The sequence below is a fragment of the Anabrus simplex genome, chromosome 3 (genome assembly GCF_040414725.1).
Source record: "Anabrus simplex isolate iqAnaSimp1 chromosome 3, ASM4041472v1, whole genome shotgun sequence".
NCBI lineage: Eukaryota > Metazoa > Arthropoda > Insecta > Orthoptera > Tettigoniidae > Anabrus > Anabrus simplex.
Window position 1 is genome coordinate 499,548,544 of NC_090267.1, and position 17,820 is coordinate 499,566,363.

Here is a 17,820-nt window from a genome sequence, read left to right on the forward strand (position 1 = left end):
ATGGGTCTGATAACAACGTCCATCACCCGCGCCCTCACCGTCAGTCTCGGCGTCTTCTGGGCCTCCATCGTCTGCATCCGCTTCTTTTTCTACACCCTCTTCAACCCCTACGCGCAGAAGTTCTGGCACGTGAAACAACGGGATACTCCACCCTCTGCTCTGAATGACCCGACACTCGGCACACACAAATATATCCAGCTGAAGGTAAGCTCGTTGGAGACACACATTTTCGAGTGAATAAAGGAAAAGTTTAATAATGATAATAATAATAATAATAATAATAATAATAATAATAATAATAATAATAATAATAATAATAATAATAAATTGCAAAGCATCTACGTACAGGCCTTGAAGGCCCTTGGAGGTGTGGGAGCTAAATGTTTCCACTATCCGTAACCTCGACACTTCGTGGAACAGGAAATCTCGTTTCTTAAATCTTTCGACTATCCACTGGGAATCGAACTCATGTTTTTACGGGTGAACCAGCCAGTCCTTATTATTATTATTATTATTATTATTATTATTATTATTATTATTATTATTATTATTATTATTATTATTATTATTATTATTATTATTATTATTATTATACTCGATTACGACAATTTGAGACCACGTTAAGCAACAATCACACATTACCAGAAGCCGTCTTTGCAGCCCAAAATATTTGTATTCTTCCTCTGGCAGCCTGTCTCCTTTCCTCTGTCCATCCCCTACTCATTTTCTGTTCGTTATTGAAGCCTCCGAAGCTGTCGATCTCTCATCTACACTTTGTTCAGTCTAGGTTGTCTTCCCGATTTAATACAGACTGCTCAAAATCCTGGAACATTTGTCGGAAGTTTTAGGTCTACGGTCAAGTGTTTTAAAAATCTGTTTTGTTGGCCTCTTCCGTCAATTCTAAATGGATTTCCATAAAATGTGAGTTTTCTTTTCTCCATTGACTCAATCTTTCACTTTCCTGGTATATTTCTCCCCTTCCTCGCAACCTACACTCACCATACACGATTTTTGGACCCATTATTTTGCAGAGGATCTTCCTTTCAAATTTCTCGGCTTGTCTTAGTCCTGGCATTTCTGTGATTCGCAGGCATTCACTAGCATTCACTCTGTTTTGATTACTGTATTGCAATGTCTTATAGTTTCCCTAATAATAATAATAATAATAATAATAATAATAATAATAATAATATACTATTTATTATCCATCGAAAATAGCCTTATTTTTTGTAATAGTATGTTAGTGCTATCGTTTATAACAATATCACACTAAAGGTTATTAATAATTTAGCTGAACAAAATACCGCATAAGAATATTACAAAAGTTGAAAGCTGAAGTGATGGGCCTTACCACAAATATATCAGAAGCTGGCGGGAAAAGAATTGCATTGTACTAACTGACGAGTCCTAACAAACGTTTTTGATGGCGTGTAGTGGACAATAGAAAATTAAATGACCTACTGTTTGTTCTGACTGGCACTTACAAAGGTATCCTTCTGGTAATGGTATCTTAAACGGTTGAAAATAACTTTTAAATTGACCATGTCCAGTCAAAAACTGTGTAAGTATAAACGTTAGAATACTACTACTACTATACTACTACTACTACTACTACTACTAATAATAATAATAATAATAATAATAATAATCCGGGCGAGTTGACCGTTCCGTTAGGGGCGCGCAGTTGTGAGCTTGCATCCGGAAAATAGTAGGTTCGAAGCCTACTGTCGGCAGCCCTGAAGATGGTCTTCCGTGGTTTCCGATTTTCTCAGCAGGCAAATGTATCTTAATTAAGGCCATGGACGTTTCCTTCACATTCCTAGGCCTTTCCCATCCCATCGTCACCATAAGACCTCTCTGTGTCAATGCGACGTAAATCAAATTAATTGTAAAATAAAATAAAAAAGAACTTGGGAAAGCGATCGTAGCCTTAATTAAGACGCAGCGCCAGCACTTGCCTGGTATGAAAACCACGGGAAACCCTTTTCACGGTCATCGACAGTGGTGTTCGAACCTGCTCACAGCTATGTATCCCAAGCCGTGTAGCCAACTCTTTTGGTGACATTTTTTGTGAAACATATTTTGTGAGCTGTTTAGATATCAGGAGAGGTAAGCGGGTTTCTATTTTAGATTTTTTATTATGGTGAATTTAAAACATGCTTGGCTTTCTTTTTATTTCCAAGGAAGTGTCTGAAAAAAGTCTCAAAATTATGAAGTAATCTGATTTATATTTCGAAAACTCTAACACGAAATCATATGGAAACGCTGAAACGCTGAGCAGAAACAAGTTCACTCTCCAGTTAATCAGTGTATAGCCTATTTTTTTATAACAGCCCTAGATATATGATTCCATTACGAGATAGGAACACGTAATCGTCATACACTAAGGGCTGCAACCATTCTCCTCTCAATCATGTTGTTCTCTTCACTTACTTTACATTCCATCACGTTTCTCACATCCTCGAAGTATGTCTTCCTTGGTCATCATCTTCCTTTCTTCCCTAGTATTTTTCCTTCAAAGGCGTTTACTAGGAAGTCATTATGTCTCAGGACATTACTTACACGTTTATCTTCCTTCTTTCCATATCCTTTATCAGACTCCGTTCATCACTGATTTCCTTTAGAACATCTCGATTCATCTTTTCTTCATTCCAGCATGTCCTCGTCATTTTCCTCCATATGCACATTTCAGTTGCTTCGAATGAATACAATTTACTTTCTTTCTTTTCTTTTTTTTCGAATAGACTAGCTCTTACTGCAGACAAAGAATTTTTACGAAAGCCTTTCTTGTTTCTAAACTTATGTGAGTATTTATTCAAAGACTTATTTTGTTATGAAAAGCCTGTTTAGCAAGAGCTTTTCTTCTTTTGGGAGGACAGAAATTAAAATTAGAAACAGGCCCATTAATTATCTTACATGAAACAAAACTAAGTTTAGACGGACAATTTAATACAAATATATAAGATAAAGATTTTATGTCCGAAGAAAGAGTAATGTTACGAAAATGTTGCTAACGCTGGGTTGGGAAGATCTGGGAGTAAGCAGACGAGAAGCTCGACTACGCGTGATGTTACGACTTGTCAGTGGGGAAATAAACGGCTTGAAATGACATTAGTTAACGAATAAGCTTCAATGGAGTTTTTAGTAGGAAGAGCATAATAATGAAGATAAGAGAACGAATTGGGGCAAATACTCATGTAAAAGAAGAGGAATTACGGACTCAAATAATTTACCAAGGGAGATGGTTAATACATTTCCAACTTCTTTGAAATCATTTAAAAGAATAGATAAACGGCTAATAGGGAATCTGCAACTTGGGCGACGGCTCTAAATGCATTTCAGTGGTGATTGATTATCTGTCCCTTTATAAACCGTTTACCCCCCAGGGATGGTTTTTCCCTCGGACTAAGTGAGGGATTGCACCTCTACCGCTTCAAGGGCAGTGTTCTGGAGCGCGAGACTTTTCGTCGGGGATGAAACTGGAGAGGAGAACCAGTACCTCGCCCAGGCGGCCTCACCTGCTATGCTAAGTATGGACCTTGTGGGGGATGGGACGATTGGAAGGGATAGACAAGGAAGAGGGAAGGAAGCCCCCGTGGCCTTACTCCTCATCCTATATATGAATATTTGGCCCAATTTTTCCTCATGAATTCGAACTTTATCTTCATACTTCTTTCCTACTTTTAAAAGCTCTACTCAAGCGTATTCTTCTACTAATGTCAACTCACCACTGACAGCTCAAAACATACCACATAGCCAAGCATATCGTCTCCTTACTCCCAAGTCTTCCCAGCCCAAAGTTTGCAACATTTTAGTAACACTACTCCTTTGTCGTAAATCACCCAGATCAAATCGTGCTTCTTTTCTAGTTCTCGTATCAAGTAGTCCTGGTGAGAGTCCCATCCACTGGAGCCATCCTCTAACTGCGGTCTTGCCAGAGACTTATATGCCCTCTCCTTTACATCCATACTACAAACCCTAAATACTCTCATAACTATGTGAAGAGATCTGTAACCTTTCTTAACAGCCTCGTTAATATGATTACCCCAGTGAAGATCATTCCTTATATTAACACCTCGGTACTTACATTGTTAACCGTGAGGTACTATTAGCCCATCAATACAAAAATTAAAACTGAGAGAACTTTTCCTCTTGGTGAAACAACTTGACTTTTCATCACATTTACATTCATACTATTGTCTGCAGTCCATGGTCCCCTGCAGTCGCTCACAATCCCGCAACTCATTTACTACTCTATACAGTATAAGCAAGCAAAAAGCAAAGTCACCTCCGTACAGGCCATGAAGGCCCTCGGAGGAGTGGAAGGTAAAGGCTTCCACCATTGTTAACCTCGGCACGTAATGGGGTAGAGTGGTTAGCTCTACGCCTGGCCGCCTTTGCCCCCAGGAATTAACCTGGTACTCATTTTTGGTGTAGGCTGAGTGAACCTCAGGGCCATATGCACCTCCGGAAGTGGAAATCTCGTTTCGTAAATTTTACGTCTTCCTGACGGAGATTCGAACCCACGTCCTTCCGGGCAAACCGAGCACGCCTTTACCACCTCGGCCAGGCAGCCCCTCTATACAGTATAACATCATCCATAAATAGGTATCCTTATTTGTCATTCCAGATCTGTACCCACTGGAAGTTTGTGGAGAATGTAATAATCGCGATTATCTCCGTATTATTGCTCATATTATGGTCAAATCACATGGAAGCTTATAAAAGGTCAGAAATTATACTTCGCACAACATTTTGTTATGTGCAGTTCTTCGAGGCAGCTAATATTAACGATGAAATTTGCTGAACATGCACCTTCGGCATAGCTAAATTGGATAACATTCATCCAGACTGCATATGAACGAAAGTCGTAGTAAGCGTTTTCAATCCAACTTCCGGATAAATGTACAATTTGCCGCCTAAATTTAAACCGCGCATTTATTTGGTTGCGGTAGAACAGGCCCTTGATATTGCTACGACACTATACGGGGTATTGATGAAATAATATACAGCCTAATGCATGACCCAACTATCCGTGTACTTGGATACTGAGTTTCAAACAAAGAATGTTATGTCGTTTTCCCGTGATATCGTTACTACGGACAGGATTTTAAGGTGCAAATTATGGTCACAAATGGGGAAAAGAAGGTTCTGAAAAAACACACAAAAAGGTGCAAAAAATGTCTTGATGAAAGCACTTTATTGAGGTTTAAACCAATTAAATAAACTTTCTTCTTCCCGTTTATTGATTTCTAATAATTAATAGATTTGTTATACTGTATTACACACCACATTTCAATGTTTTTGACAGTAAGTCGCTGGCGCTTTGAACAAAGTAGATCCTTTAAACGATCCATACTGGAAGAACACCAGAGGATGCATAATATTTCACTGAGACTGGATATTAATACGTCGATGACTATGTTATTAATAATAATAATAATAATAATAATAATAATAATAATAATAATAATAATAATAATAATAATATAGGGAGCCTTTACGAGAATCTTGCCTTGCCTCCGCAAGATCCTCACTGAACTCGTGCAATGAACGCTGCTTTTTAGATCCTGAAGCGAAGGCGTGTGCTTAGGTTTCGACTTCGAATATTAATGTTCTCTGCTGTGTTTAATGTGCTGATTTATTGTTTATTTGATGCTTGTCATCGACTGCAATATTTATTTCGCAAATGGCACATCGATGAATGATGCCATCAGTTTCGATAAACTGCTTCTTGAATTCTTCTGAAAGTGCATACAACTTCTCCTCGTTAACCATCTGCATGATTTTGTGTTGTGAAGAATTCGTTCTTGTCCGGACTGGTAAAACACTAACACGGCCAACAACAGAGTACACAGTCGATAAGTGGAACCGTTTAATTCATGCCATACTAACTGAACTTAGTTTAAACTGTCGCACCATCATTGTTTAAGGTTGGCCATTGTTGCTGGAATATTAATTATTGGTGGGTTTTATAAATTACATTTGAATACGTATTTATTGACTACTGTTAACTTCTGATCAAACAAAATTTTAAAAATCTGTTCAATAAGAGAAAAAAAATCTAATTTTTAATAACACAGACAAAAATGAAGGAAAAGGTGCAGAAACATGAAATAAAAGGGAATAGGAGGCAAAATGTGGTAATTTCATTAAAAGGTGCAACAAATTGTGTTTATTTCGCTTCATTTCATGTCGCCAAATACAAATATTCACCTCTCTGTATGAAAATAGCTATAATTCTTTCACTACTTTTCATTACTAACAGGCAAAAATTTGCACATTCCTTCTTGCACAATAACAAATGCAGGGTCTAAAAAAATACAGGGGAACATTTTAAGAATGGATAGCAGAGAATAAATAGTTTCTGGAGAAATTGCTGAATGGTATGAACACGGTTTTGTAGAAGGATGAAAGTAAATCAATCCAAAACAAAAGTAATGGAGTGCAGTTCGGTGATGCAGGAAATATTAAATTAGGAAATGTAGTCTTAAAGGAAGTAGATGAATATCGTTACTTGGACAGTAAAATAACTAATCATGGCAGAAGTAAGGAAGACATAAAATGCAAACTAGCACAAGCGAGGAAGGCCTTTCTTACGAAAAGAAATTTGCTCACTTCGAGCGTTGATATAGAAATTCAAAAGATGTTTTTGAAAACTTTCGTCTGGATCGTGGCATTGCATGGAAGTGAAACATGGGAAGAAATAGAATAGAAGCTTTTGAAATATGAAGTTACAGAAGAATACTCATGGGTAGATCAAATCACGGGCGAAGACTGAATGGACTTGGCGAGAGGAGAAGGACTTGGCAAAATTTGACGAGAAAAAGAGATAGAATGATAGGACACATCTTAAAACACCAGGAACTTGTTCAGTTGGTTTTTCAGGGAAATGTATGCGCTAAGAACGATAGGGGTAGATCAAGACATGAATATGAGAAAGAGATTAGAGTCGATTTAGGACGTAGTAGTTACGCAGAATTGAAAAGGATACCACAGGATAGGGTGGCATGGCGTCTGCATCAAACCAGTCTATGGACTGATAACCCAAACAACGTAAACACGGTTTCTGAAATAATTCCCGAGATATCTTACTTTGTCCACCTCTGTGGTAGTGCTTGATTAGCTACCATCCCCGCAGGCCCGAGTTCGATTCCCGGCTCTGCCACGAAATTTGATAAGTGGTACGAGGGCTGAAACGGGGTCCACTCAGCCTCGGGAGGTCAACTGAGTGGAGAGGGCGGGGTTCAATTCCCACCTCAGCCATCCTCGAAGTGGTTTTCCGTGTTTTCCCACTTCTCCTCCAGGCGAATGCCGGGATGGTACCTAACTTAAGGCCACGGCCGCTTCCTTCCCTCTTCTTGGTGTATCCCTTCCAATCTTCCAATGCCCCCACAAGGCCCCTGTTCAGCATAGCAAGTGAGGCCGCTCGGGCGAGGTACTGGTCCTCCTTTCAAGTTTTATCCACTGACCCAAAGTCTCACGCTCCAGGACACTGCCCTCGAGGCAGTAGAGGTGGGATCCCTCGCTGAAGTCCGAGGGAAAAACCAACCCTGGAGGGTAATCAGATTAAGAAATAAAAGGTATCTTACTTTAAAAGCATATGGCCTTAATTCAGTTCAACACGGTAATTTTCTGCAATGAAGACATATTCCGTTGACATTCCTTAAATGTTTAAAATATCCACCCCTGGCTGAACATAGGTCCCAGTTTGTCGCTTCATAGAGTTCTGAACACGTTCCGACATTCCTAGCATAGTAGCCATAAGGTTCTGTGAATTCATTAAAGGAACATTGTTCAGATCAGAGAAGCATTATAGCATGATATCGTCTTTTATTTTGTCAACGCATTGGTGGACACAAAGATCGTACTTCACTGTTGGAGAGCTCAAAAATTAAGCGTTTCAGGACCAAGGTTTTTCTTTCACATTGCACTAGCACATCAAAGGTCATCCGTGACAGAAGGATGGGAAAGGGCTGGGATTGGGAAGATAACGGCCGTGGCCTTAATTGAAGGTAAAGCCCCAGCATTTGCCTCGTGTGAAAATGGGAAATCACGGCAAACCACATTCAGCGCTGCCGACGTTGGGATTCGAACCCACCATCTCCCGAACGCAAGCTCATAGCAGCGCGACCCTAATCGCACAGCCAACTCGCTCGGTTAATGTTAGTATAACCTGATTTTAATTTTTAAGAGAAGACTAGGTAAACAAACATATGATAGGGAATCTGACTTGTTTGCGACAGGCCTAAATACAGATCAGTGGCGATTGATTGATTGATTGATTGATTGATTGATTGATTGATTGATTGATTGATTGATTGATTGATTGATTGATTGATTGATTGATTGATTGATTGATTGATTGATTGATTGATTCTTCTCTACCTATGAGGAATACATTCTTAAAATGTCGCCCTATGTTTTAATGTTGAAAACATTTTTTAGCAGACAAAGTCGGGGTCCCCATTCTACGAAAAACGTAAAATCACTGCCTTCGTGATGTACAGGCTGTATTGTACCTCCGATGACGTCACACGAAGAGGCGAAATGTTACCTCCGTCCGACCCGTGTAATGCAAGGACATGATGCGTCTGTACCTTTTGTAATTAACTTATGAAATTTTTACAAATGTTGTATTAATATTACAGTGAGATCACTAAAACCTGTAATCGCATCATAAATTGTAAGTCAGGTCTATGTAATTTTAGGAGAAGTAGGCTTGAAGAGCGATCTACGCGGTCAAAGCTTCAGTGTTTTACTCATCAATGTACCCAACAAATAATTATTATGCATTAATACGAATATGGAGAAAAACGTGTAATAATAAACTTCACCTCCATACCTCTAGATGGCCATAAATACAGTAGCTTTCTGAGTTTTTTGGTTGTTGACACTTCTGGCACTATCCTTCGAAGACTTTCTTGAGACCCTTTCTTCTATACAAACATTTGTATCATTTTTTTGTTTAGGAGTAGCCGATGTTTTCCCAAATATCAATGCACTGATCAGCCAAATCTATTAGTTACTTCCCACATTGACGGAAACTGCCGAGGAATGGTTTTTACTCGCATTAATTTTGGGGAGAAAAGGCAGCGCGTACTCAACATTACGAACCCAAGAAATAGCCATATGTACGTGGTTACTGTCCAATTTTATACTTGTTTTGTATCAAGAATAAAACGCTCTGCTGTAAATCTGTGTAACAAGAAAGTCTAAAGCAGAACTCATCATCAGCTCTGGAAAATGAGTGAAACATACAACTTTATTCTTCGTAACAGGTAATTTTTCGTTTTGGATTTTCGTTTTTCATAAAGGTAACCTGTCCCCATACGAAGAAAATGGAAATATTAATGTCTATTTACTTGTATAGTTGTATTTTCGCCGTGGTATGCACAAGTTCTTAGCATTGTGGCAAATGCAAAATTTCACACACTGTATTTAAATTTGTAGCACATTATATTTCCACAAAAACGTGTTATACGATAACAATTAAATTAATAATTTACACGAGAAGTATTATGTCCCATGAATTTTCATTACTCACCACGTGAAGATACCATGCCTAACCTAAACTATGAGGTCTCATTATCTTAACAACAGCTCCTTACGTAAATCCTGATGTGATAAATTTGAAGAAAAAAACATGCAATATACTTAAATATAAATTTTTGTCCCTCAACGGTCACAATTATCCTAGCAATGCTCCCAATCCTTATGGATTACATTCACAAGTACAATCGATCAGCTGATTGGCTTGGTGCGCTTTCTACAATACGGCCTGTATATTACGAAGGCAGTGGTAAAATTAAACAATTTCCTCAATAGTTGAAGAGCTAAAGGGCCCGGAAAGATTTCAAATTGTGAATCTTGGACAGTTCTATCAAACTAAAGAACAAATTTCATAATCACTTCCGGCCTAAATGCAGTTCCAGAAAGCAACCTAACATCGCTTATTTCGTTAGACCCTACTCCTTTTCTTTTTTATTCATATCCTAGCATAATTCTTTCTGTTCCTTGATTGGATACCCTCAGACGCTTTTGATTGTTTGAAAAGTGTCCACCCCGAATGTATGTAGTTATAAGGGCTTAAGTGAAACTTTGCATTCTCTGCATTGTCTCTCATTAGTGCTCGTAGTGGTAGAAAAAGGCAAAGCGCTAATCTAATCGACAGGATAACGATGTTTAAGAAAAGGATTGAAAATTTTAGGAATAAATAAAGAATATCTTCTCATACTTCATTATATTTTATTGATCTAAATTCGTACCTCATAACCCTAGGATATTTTCAACGCTGAGTTGCTTCCCTGAAGGGATAGAACCTTTATACCTGTATGATGACCGAAAACCTATAACAAAATATTTAACTGCTCTGTTTGATATAGGAATAGTAAAATACAGTGTTCGTTCCCTTTAAAACGGGATGAAATGCATATTTCATTGGAAAAAAGACAGTTTCTGAGTTTTTCTTACGTTTAGTACTATCGAAAGGAATATTCTTAATGTTAACATGATTCTCTTCGGGGGATCTGAAATATTTTCTAACTTTTACATTGAGTCCTCATAAGTTGTCGGATTTCCTGTCATGAAATTTCCTGTGGATCTCTTTACAATGACCCACATTATAGCAGGAATGCTGTGCCTACTATCGAGGTCAGCCGTTCTTAATACCCGTACAGTTTTAGCTTCGCTGAGCTCGGTAATAAGTACTCCAGATATAGCGATACGATTGAGGAAATACTCTATTACAGAGGCTTTCAGCTGTTTTCTATAAGACTTGTTTCAGTCACTGTGCCATTAATTTCTATCTATTAGTCATATGAAATCACGTCATCATTTCAAATGTAACTGGCACAGAATGCACATTGTAAATCTCCGGCATATTAAAAGGTGTTTGGCCACTTCCCCATACCTGAATTCCCAAGAATATCACGCCAGTCCTTTGTAGATAAGTGGCAGTAGTAGTGTCGGCCTCCGGATCAAGCGATTGTAGATTCGAGCCTGGCAGAGGTAGTCGGGTTTAGGAGGGCGGGAAAAAACGTACATTCGAAACTACGTCGCTCGATGCCGGCAAGTAAAAGATCTCTGATCACATATTCCACATAAGAGAATCATATGAATCTATGGAGTGATACTGTATACAGTGTTATTTGAATATGTACATACAAACTAGAAATATTTAATCACATTTTATGATTTTAATTGCAACACTTATAGTAGCAATTCACTGATGACAGTGGATGAACATGAATCAAAAACCAAAGCAAACCCAATGGTGCAACAGCTCCGATGGGCCTTGGCCTTCTAAGCTGCCGCTGTTCAGCCCGAAGGCCTGCAGATGATGAAGTTTCGTAGTGTCGTGTGGTCAGCACGACGAATCCTCTCGGCCGTTATTCTTGGCATTGTAGACCGGTGCCGCCATCTCGCCGTCAGACAGCTCCTCACCTGTTATCACGGAGGCTGAGTGGATCTCGAACCAGCCCTCAGATCCAGGTAAAAAGTTCCCTGACTTAGCCGGGAACTGAACCCGGAACCTACGGCTGGCATACCTCCATTAACTTTCTTTCTTTCTTTCTTTCTTTCTTTCTTTCTTTCTTTCTCTGTTTACCATCCAGGGTTGGCTTTTCCCTTGGACTCAGCGAGGGATTCCACCTCTACCGCCTCAAGGCCAGTGTCCTGGAGCGTGAGACTTTGTGTCGGAGGATAAAACTGGGAAGGAGGACCAGTACCTTGCCAGGCGGCCTCACCTGCTGTTCTGAACAGGGGCCTTGTAGGGGGACGGGAAGTTTGGAAGCAATAGACAAGATAGAGGGAAGGAAGCAGCTGTGGCCTTAAGTTAGGTACCAACCCGGCATTTGCCTGGAGGAGAAGTGGGAAACCACGGAAAACCACTTTGAGGATGGAATCGATCCATGTTATTAGAGGTGGGATCCCTCGCTGAATCCGAGGGAAAAACCAACCGTGGACGATAAACTGATTTAATAATAATAATAATAACACCAAATGTGTCACAGGGAGCTTTCACACGCCGACGTTGTAGAACATGAAGTGTCGAATGGAATTTTCTGAACCCTTCAAAAATTCTGCTACCTCTATCGGGTTTGAACTCGCAATTTTCGGATCTGGTGACCGACTATACAGAGGGACTGAGAAGTGTGTCGCGGGAGGAGAAGAGTTTAGTGCTCCGTTCCCGCTATGTTGATTCTCAACGGGACGCCTGAGTGGCTCATACACCAGAACACCGATTTTCTGAGCGCTGGTTGGAAGGTTACATTTTGTTTGAATCTGATGGTGTTTGGAGGTGCTCAAATACGCCAACCTCGACTCAGTAGATTTACTGGCACAGTGACTCTACAGAGGAAACATTCCAGTCTTTAGGCGTCTCCGAAAACCGTACAAATAGTTAACGGGATGCTAAAACCGATATAATTACTGCATTATTATTTTTTGATTCGTTATGCCCAACTAAGAAGTGCATGTGAACTTATTTAGCACAACGTTTCTTCTTGTCTTCTCAAAATCCCTTCATCCTTTCGCTGTGCTCCTTTTTGCGTTCTTGCGTTCTTCCGTCCACCCTGTAGCTTGTCGTTTAGGTTGATCAGCAAATTTGTGTTTGTTTATGAGATTTCTGAATTTTTCCTGTCTTGCAAGATTTGTTCATTTATACCAATTTCCTGAAGATCTTTGTTTATTTCTGTAAGCCAGTTGTGATTTTTTTAGAGATACTGCGAGATTTAGTATTTTCTTTGTTAGCCTATTGTTATCCATCCTGATCAGGTAACCGTGGAATTTTAATCTCCTTTTTCTAATGGCGTCTGTGATTTCTTCTGTTACTTGATAGATTTTTTGTGATTTCCTTTTCATCCAAATACCATTTTCGCATTTAGGTCCTAGAATTTTCCTATCTTGTTTTTCGATGTTTTTTATTTGTGATCTGCCACCAATTATCAGAGTTTCTGATGCATAAAGTGCTTTTGGTTTGACAACTGTATTATAGTGTCGTAATTTTGCGTTTTGGGATATAGATTTTTTTGTATCTGCTCAGACAATTGTGTATGCTTTTTATAATTTTGTAATTCTTTCTTTGTTTGCTTGCTGATTTATCCCGTTTGGTTGTATAATTTCACCTAGGTATTTGAATTTATCTAGTTGAGAGATTTTCCCATATCTAGTGATTAGAGGATGGTTGTTAAATCATGATTTTGTATCTTCCATACACTTCGTCTTTCAATATGAAATTTGCAGACCTGTTATTGCCACTATTTCATGAAGTTTTTCTATGGATTGGAGTGCTTCTTGTTTGTTTTTGAAGAAGATCGCCAAGCCATCTCAAAGGCGAGACAATCAAGGTGTTTTTTTGAGAAGTCTACCATTATTGGTCCATTTAGTCTCATTTTTCCATTTTCGAACCACTTTTTCAGAAGTAGATTGAATAGTAGTGGTGATAATCCACCGCCTTGTCTGACAGCTGTTTTAACTTCAAATGGCTCTGAAATTTCTCCTAAAAATTTAACTTTTGCTGTTGTGCCTGTTAGCGTTTCATCATCATCATCATCACTGGCGCGACAGCCCTTTGCGGGCCTTGGCCTTCTGAAGAAGTTTTCCCCATTCCTCCAGTTCTTGACTCATCCCTTCTTCCCACCTTAACTTTGGTCTGCCAACTTTCCTGATTCCTTCTGGTACTGCATTAAATACCTTCTTTATCATTCTGTCATTAGCACGCAGCACTTGTCCTGCCCACTCCAACCTTCTGATCTTTATACAGTTAACAATGTTTTGTTCGTTATATAAATTATACAATTCATGATTATATCTTCTTCTCCAGACACCATTTTCTTCCACTGGCCCAAAAATTCGCCTCAAAATCCTTCTTTAAAATATACCGAGCTGTCTTTCATCAGATTTTGAGAGTGTCCAGGTCTCAGCACCATATGTTAATACAGGCTTTACTAAAACTTTATACATCAGGACTTTAGTTTTCCTGAACAGCAGCTTAGACTTCAGATGTTTTCTGAGGCCACGATAGTACTGGTTAGCAGACAGTATACGTTTTTGGATTTCAGAAGTAACATTGTTGTTGGAATTAACTTCTGATCCAAGGTAGGTAAATCTACGCACAACATCACACTTATACGAGCCAATTTCTATGAATGTAGACTCACTAGGGTAGTCTTTCTTGGTTACGGGCATGTACTTAGTTTTTCCTTCATTAATCCGTAAATTCATCTTTCGTCTGTTAGAGTTTGCTTGATCAATTCCCTTGTTTTTCTGTCGACTTGAAATTCCTCAAGTATGTTGAATAGAGTCTGTCGGTCTATTGAATTATTATTATTATTATTATTATTATTATTATTATTATTATTATTATTATTATTATTATTATTATTATTACAGAGCCTCCGTGGCTCAGTCGGCAGCGCGCCGGCCTCTCACCGCTGGGTTCCGTGGTTCAAATCCCGGTCACTCCATGTGAGATTTGTGCTGGACAAAGCGGAGGCGGGACAGGTTTTTCTCCGGGTACTCCGGTTTACCCCTGTCATATTTCATTCCAGCAACACTCTCCAACATCATTTCATTTCATCTGTCATTCATTAATTATTGCCCAAGACGAGTAGGAGAGGCTTCGGCAACCGGCACAATTCCTATCCTCACCGCCAGATGGGGGCTTCATTCATTCCATTTCTGACCCGGTCGAATGACTGGAAACAAGCTGTGGATTTTCATTTTCATTATTATTACAGTTTGCTCTACGTCGCACCGACACAGATAGGTCTTACGGCGACGATGGGATAGGAAAGGCCTAGGAGTTGAAAGGAAGCGGCCGAGGCCTTAATTAAGGTCGGTGCGACGTAAAGCAAATAGCAAACCCAAAATGTTAAGGTACAGCCTCAGCATTTGCCTGGTTTGAAAATGGGAAGCCACGGAAAACCATCTTCAGTGCTGCCGACAGTGGGGTTCGAACCCACTACCTCCCAGATACAAGCTCACAGCTGCGCGACCCTAACCGCACGGCTAACTCGCTCGGTAAAATGCATTTTTATTATTATTATCATTATAATTATTATCATTCATATTTCCCCCAAGGAAAAGTCGTATCTACGCCACTGGAGGGGAATCAAGATTGAGATTCAAGTTCTCAAATATTTTCTCCCAACACTGATTGACCAATGTTATTAGCAGAACTTTCTAATGTGACCGCCAATAAAACGCATAACCCTACTTTCATCATGATTACTGTGCGTCATCTGTCTCTAGGCTAACACGAATGTGTACCTTCTCCAGCTACTTAACTAAGATTTAGGTTACGTGCTGTGCAAATGTCAATGAACTATAAAAATAAGCTAGTCATTCAGTAAATAGAGTCTTGGTTGTTTTCTTTTCCTTGTTACACTTTCGGTGTTTGGAGACGTTGGTAGAAACGGGGATAAAAATAATATAACAGTCGTACGTAAGCGTTTTAATTTGACGCCATCTGGCTGCTTGCTCGTCTGTTTTACTCCAGGCCTACTCGATGGCAGAATAAATCGAATCACATGCTGACAACAACGTACAACATCGTTCAGCTTCATGTTGGTCTTTGGTTCAAGTGGTACCGAGTTCGATTCCCGGTCGGATCGGGAATTTAACTTTCATTATTCAATTCCTATGGCTCGGGGGCTGCGTGTTTGTGACGTTTTCAGCATTAGATTTTATCTTAGATAGGGCCTCATCCTCAAAGACGTGCATGGCCCCAGGGATTCTGATCTTTGGAGCGTAGGTTGGCGACCACGGGTCCCCCAGCTGAGTCCTGGCATTGCTTCCACTTACTTGTGCCAGGCTCCTCACGTTCATCTATCCTATCAGACCTCCCTTGGTAAACTCTTGTTCTTTTCCGACCCCGACGCTATTAGGTTTGCGAGGGCTAGGGAGTCTTTCATTTTCACGCCTTTCGTGGCCCTTGTCTTCCTATGGCCGATATCTTCATTTTTCGAAATGTCGGTCCCTTCCATTTTTTCCCTCTGATTAGTGTGAGAAAGAGGATGGTTGACTAGTTGTAATTCCTCTTAAAACAATAATCACCACCACTCACAGACGTGCATTTCGCCTATACGAATCGAGAGACCTGCATCATGCCTCTCCGGAGTGTCGAATGGATTTGTTTCTGCCGGACTTGAACCCTCCAGAGGCCGACACTCTACCACTGACTCACTGAGGGAACTAGAAAACGGGGTTAAGATAATTCCGTCGGCGGATTCAGGGCGGGTCTGGGGCCACAAGTGGCCATGGCTGGTCCGTGGTCTGACAATTCTGCAGTACGACCCACCAACCGAGCAGAGGAGTTGCCACGGCTCTACCGTGGCTCTACGCCTCTGCATTCGGGAAACGGAGAGGGGCTGGTCCCCACCGTCGACTGTCCTGACAATGGTTTTCTGTGCTTTTCCATTCTCCTGCACTAAGGCGTATGCCGGGACAGTTCCTAGTACAGGCCACGGCCGCCAACACTCTCACCTTCTCCGCACACCCCCTCCGATACAAATCTCCTGGCCTGAGGGACGACGTCACCGTCTAGGAGGCCCGCCTCCCCCTTCAGGGGAGAAACGAAAACATTTAGTTCTAGTATAGATAATTCTCTTGGTTGGGATGGGGGTGATCACTCCTTTCAACGTATCAGTTGTTTTTAACTGAATGAAATGCCAATAATTCTTTTTTCAAACTGTAGCCATTATAATTAACATTAAATACTAAACCTTAACTTTCTTACTTTCTTTCTTTCTCAAACCGTTTAATGTCCAGGGTTGGTTTTTCCTTCGGACTCAGTGAGGGATCCCACGTCTACCGCCTCAAGGTCAGTGTCCTGGAGCGTGAGACATTTGGTCCGCGGGATAGAGCTGGGAAAGGACCAGTACCTCGCTCAGACGGCCTCACCTGCTATGCTAAACAGGGGCCTTGTGGGGGAATAAGAAGATTGGAAGGGACAGGCAAAGAAGAGGGGAGGAAGCGGCCGTGGTCTTAAGTTAGGTACCATCCTGGCATTTGCCTGGAGAAGAAGTTGGAAAGCACGGAAAACCACTTCGAGGATGGCTGAGGTTGGAATCGAACCCCCTCTACTCAGTTGATCTCCCGAAGCTGAGTGAACCTCGTTCCAGTCCTCGTACCACTTTTCAAATTTCGTGGCATAGCATGGAATCGATCTCGGGCCTCCGGGGGTGGCAGCTAATCACACTTACCACTACATACATCACAGAGGCGGACATGGACTCACTTGCGACCATAAAACTGGGCCAAGTCCACACGAAGTGCCGACCTTATTATTATTATTATTATTATTATTTTCGAATGGGTTTACTATGGACCACGTTAAGCATCATTCATTTACGGTTCTTCCTCTTTCGATCGGCCCAGTACTTCTTCATCCATTCGGAGTGGGCTTCTTTACGTTCTCGTGACCAGTTGTTGCCGGTCCGTTTTTTGCTACTTTGATCTTGGAATCCCTTAATTTTGTTGATGTTTTTTCTGTATTCCTGTCTGTTGTATACTGCCTGCTGTGATATATTATTTTCCTCCATATCCTCCTTGACCCCTTTAAGCCAGCTAGTTTGTGTCTTCCTGTTCTCCATGTATTCCAGAATTCGCTTGGCTGTTCTCTCTGGTGGCATTCTTTTAATGTGTCCGTAGAAGCAGAGTCTTCCCTTCTTGAAGGATGTTGTGATTTTTTCGGTCCTTTTGTATAGTTCCTCATTTGGTCGCAGTCTAAATTCTTGACCCACTTTCCTGGGCCCTAGTATCTTCCTCAAGATCTTCCTTTCTGTCTTTTCAATGTTTTCTAGTAAGCCCTTCCTA

At 40.5% G+C, this 17,820-nt stretch overlaps 1 protein-coding gene across 1 annotated transcript in view; it reads left to right on the top strand.

Moving 5' to 3' along the window:
* LOC136866883 (epoxide hydrolase 4) overlaps window positions 1–17,820 on the top strand; it is a 54,798-nt gene continuing 36,978 nt past the window's right edge. The window contains exon 1 of the mRNA XM_067143977.2: window positions 1–204. Coding sequence (XP_067000078.1) covers window positions 1–204 — 204 coding nt within the window. The remainder of the gene's footprint in view (window positions 205–17,820) is intronic.